We start from the raw sequence: 3355 nt of genomic DNA on the forward strand, positions 1-3355 counted from the left end.
TTAATTTTTTTAAAAATGATTCAATATTTCCTCAAAATAAAAACATTAGAATGATTTATTACAAATATTTTATATCCTTCATTTTTATTTTTATGCTGGGTGATTTCATCCCTGCTTTGTTATTTAAAAACCAGATCCACATTTGAGTTTTGAATGAATAATTTGTAACCGTCTCCACATTTTCAGTCCCGAGCGACTCGCGGGAAGTGAAGAATAAATGTGTGAATCTTCTTCTGTAAATGTGCAAATCTCCTTCTGCAGATCGATTTCAGCGAGACCTGGCTTGTTCGTTACAATTCCAACACTGAAGCAGATCGTGGCATGTGCTTCACCTACACGCAGCCCACGTTTCTATCATTTTCTAAATTCAAGAAAAGGTGTAATCAAAAAAAGAGAGACGTGGCAGACAATAGGAGATGATCAAGAAGTCATCTATTCCCAGAGCTTCAGATTGGAAATGGCCAATTTGCAGATGATTTGCAACCCTTGTTGTTATGGATGGCTTGAATTCGTCCGTACTCTCGATCCAGTCCTCTGTATACATCCGGGGATTCAAAATCGGTTCTTGATTAAGGATTGGAACGTAAGGGAGAGATCAACAATTTAACGATATTAACCTCAATGCGAAAGCAGCGCTGGAGGGACTCGAACCGGGGGCTTGGCAAGGCTACAAAAATGGACAAATCGGCAGGCAAGTTGAAGCACCGCACAATTTTCTGCTTTGTGTTTCTGATGGTCTTCGTGTTATATCTCGTTCAGTATTCCCTTCTCGGCCCCCACGGATCCCAGCAAATTGATTCACAGAAACAGCAACAGGAAGCAGCTGACGATAAAAGCGATCCATGCGAGGGAAGATACGTTTACATGCACGATTTGCCACCGAGGTTTAACGAGGAAATGGTGAGAGAATGCGAGCGGCTGAGCCCGTGGATCAACATGTGCAAATTCATTGTGAATGCCGGGCTGGGTCCTCCGCTGGAGAACATCGAAGCTGTTTTCCCCAATACCGGGTGGTATGCCACGAACCAGTTTTCCATGGACGTTATATTTCACAACAGCATGAAGCGGTACGAATGCTTGACCAACGATTCCTCTCTGGCGGCGGTCATCTATGTTCCCTTCTATGCGGGGCTCGATATCTCCAGGCATCTGTGGGGGCACAATGTATCTGTCAGGGATTCTGCCTCGCTGGCGCTCGTTGATTGGCTGGTGCGTCGGCCCGAGTGGAATGTGATGAACGGCCGCGATCACTTTCTCGTGGGTGGCAGAATTACGTGGGATTTCAGGAGGCGGAGCGACGAGGAGAGCGATTGGGGAAACAAGCTGCTGTTTTTGCCGGCGGCGAAGAACATGACGATGCTCGTGTTGGAGTCCAGTCCGTGGGAAAACAACGACATGGCGGTTCCTTATCCGACCTACTTTCACCCTTCTCGATTCTCCGAGATTGCGGATTGGCAGAAGAGAGTAAGAAGCTTTGATCGGAGATATCTGTTTTCATTTGCCGGCGCGCCGAGGCCAGAGATGGGGAGTTCCATAAGAGGGAAGATAATGGAGCAGTGCCGGAATTCGAAGGTGGGAATGTTGTTGGAGTGTGATCTCGGTGAGAGCAAGTGTCAATCTCCGAGTGCCATCATGAACATGTTTAGTCGCTCCGTGTTTTGCTTGCAGCCTCAGGGAGATTCGTACACTCGTCGATCTCTATTCGATTCAATGCTGGCCGGTTGCATTCCTGTTCTGTTTCATCCGGGCTCTGCGTATACGCAGTATTTCTGGCACCTCCCGAAGAATCATTCTACTTATTCGGTGTTCATTTCCGAGAATGACGTCAGAAAATGTAATGTTGGCATCGAGGAAATACTGCTCCGGATTTCTGCGGAGCGGGTGAAGAGAATGAGAGAGGAGGTGATAAAGTTGATACCCAAAATAGTGTATGCGGATCCCCGATCGAAAATACATGGTTTCAAGGACGCATTTGATGTGACTGTGGAGTCGGTGGTTGATAAGGTTGCCAAACTTAGGAAGGAGTTGTTCGTTGAGGAAGATGAGGGATCGATGCGAAACACGAGAAAGTGGGATGGTGAGCGGACGTGGGATGAGTATTTTTCTATGCCAAAGGATGAGGGATCCGGGCAATCCCGAGCAGATAGTGTAGGAGATGATGATAATAATAATGTGAAGGCACAGGCCAAGAAAATATAAAGTTGAAGTCTTTGGCGAGAAGTAGAATCCATCTCAGGGTGAAGGAGATTTTGGAGGTCAAATCTATCTTGAGTTCATTCTTTACACAAGGCACGAGGCAGAGAGACCAGCAATGTCAACCGGTTTTCTCCACCTCTTTATATTGTTTTTTTTTTGTGAATTATTTTTTATAATTTATTTTCACCATTTGAAATCCGTTCTCACATTTATATATTTATAATGGGGGTAACACAGATGATGAAGAGCACAAATGTTTTTAAAAAAAAGAAAAAACATTCAATTTTTTTAAAAAAAAATTAATAATAAAATGACCATTTTGTATAGAGTGTAGCTGCCTCCCACAACATTATAGGGACAGCAAGAGCAGTGAGTGCATTTCATGGATAGTAGATTTGGTTGAATGGGTGGCAATATGTGTATTTATGGATCAATGGAGATATTAGTTAAGTATATATGGAGATACTCAAATTTTCACAAGTCAAACTGTGTGTTTAAGTAATAAATTGGCTCAATATGATGTAGGACCATTCTTGCATTGTTGGCTATCTTACATTACCTAAAAATATATCCTTTTAGTTTATCTTCTTACTGTTTATATGGAGAATCTTCTTGTTGTTTTAGCTCACAATTGAGTTAGTTGGCTCATTTTATTATGTAATCCTTATGGTGTGGTTTAAAGGAATTAAGAAGATCACATGTCTAGCTTCATACCATGTTTCAATGTTTTCACATGAAGTTACCTTAAGATTGGTTTGGTCCTATTTTGGCTTTCCCATTTTATTGGTCAGGATGGTGAGTCGTAGCTTCTAAAGAAGACTTGTGACATGTGATGTAAATTGGTGCATTATTTTATGTGTTTACATGTTTGATCAATCTTCTTACATGTTAAATAGTTGAATGTGCTCTTTGGTGTTGTTCTTTTGATTTGGATCTTAACTTATCTATTTGTAATACATTTCCCCTGTCTTGGCAAATAAAAATTGGTCAAGTAGACTTGTAACTAATGATCTTGTATATATAGGGCAGCAGTCCTTGTTTAGGTAGTGCAAAGTGTGGTAGGAATGCTAGATGATTAGAAGGTTACAAAAGATTTGGTTAAGCAACTAGGATACCTAGTGCCTATTTGTGGTTTCATAATTTGAGGGATGATCAACCA

At 41.9% G+C, this 3355-nt stretch overlaps 1 protein-coding gene across 1 annotated transcript; it reads left to right on the forward strand.

Annotated features, from left to right (window-relative positions):
• The first annotated feature begins 298 nt into the window (after window positions 1-298).
• LOC149576331 (xyloglucan galactosyltransferase KATAMARI1 homolog) lies at window positions 299-2392 on the forward strand. Its single transcript, XM_089815235.1, has one exon. The coding sequence runs from the start codon at window positions 622-624 to the stop codon at window positions 2197-2199; it is 1578 nt and encodes a 525-aa protein (XP_089671361.1). The 5' UTR covers window positions 299-621; the 3' UTR covers window positions 2200-2392.
• The last annotated feature ends 963 nt before the right edge of the window (window positions 2393-3355 follow it).

This window comes from Cupressus sempervirens, chromosome 1 (assembly GCF_028749045.1).
Source record: "Cupressus sempervirens isolate cs-2001-9-10 chromosome 1, ASM2874904v1, whole genome shotgun sequence".
Lineage (NCBI taxonomy): Eukaryota > Viridiplantae > Streptophyta > Pinopsida > Cupressales > Cupressaceae > Cupressus > Cupressus sempervirens.

Excerpts from the sequence above, each read along its gene's own strand:
- LOC149576331 (XM_089815235.1), top strand. The coding sequence starts at position 622 with ATGCGAAAGCAGCGCTGGAGGGACTCGAACCGGGGGCTTGGCAAGGCT.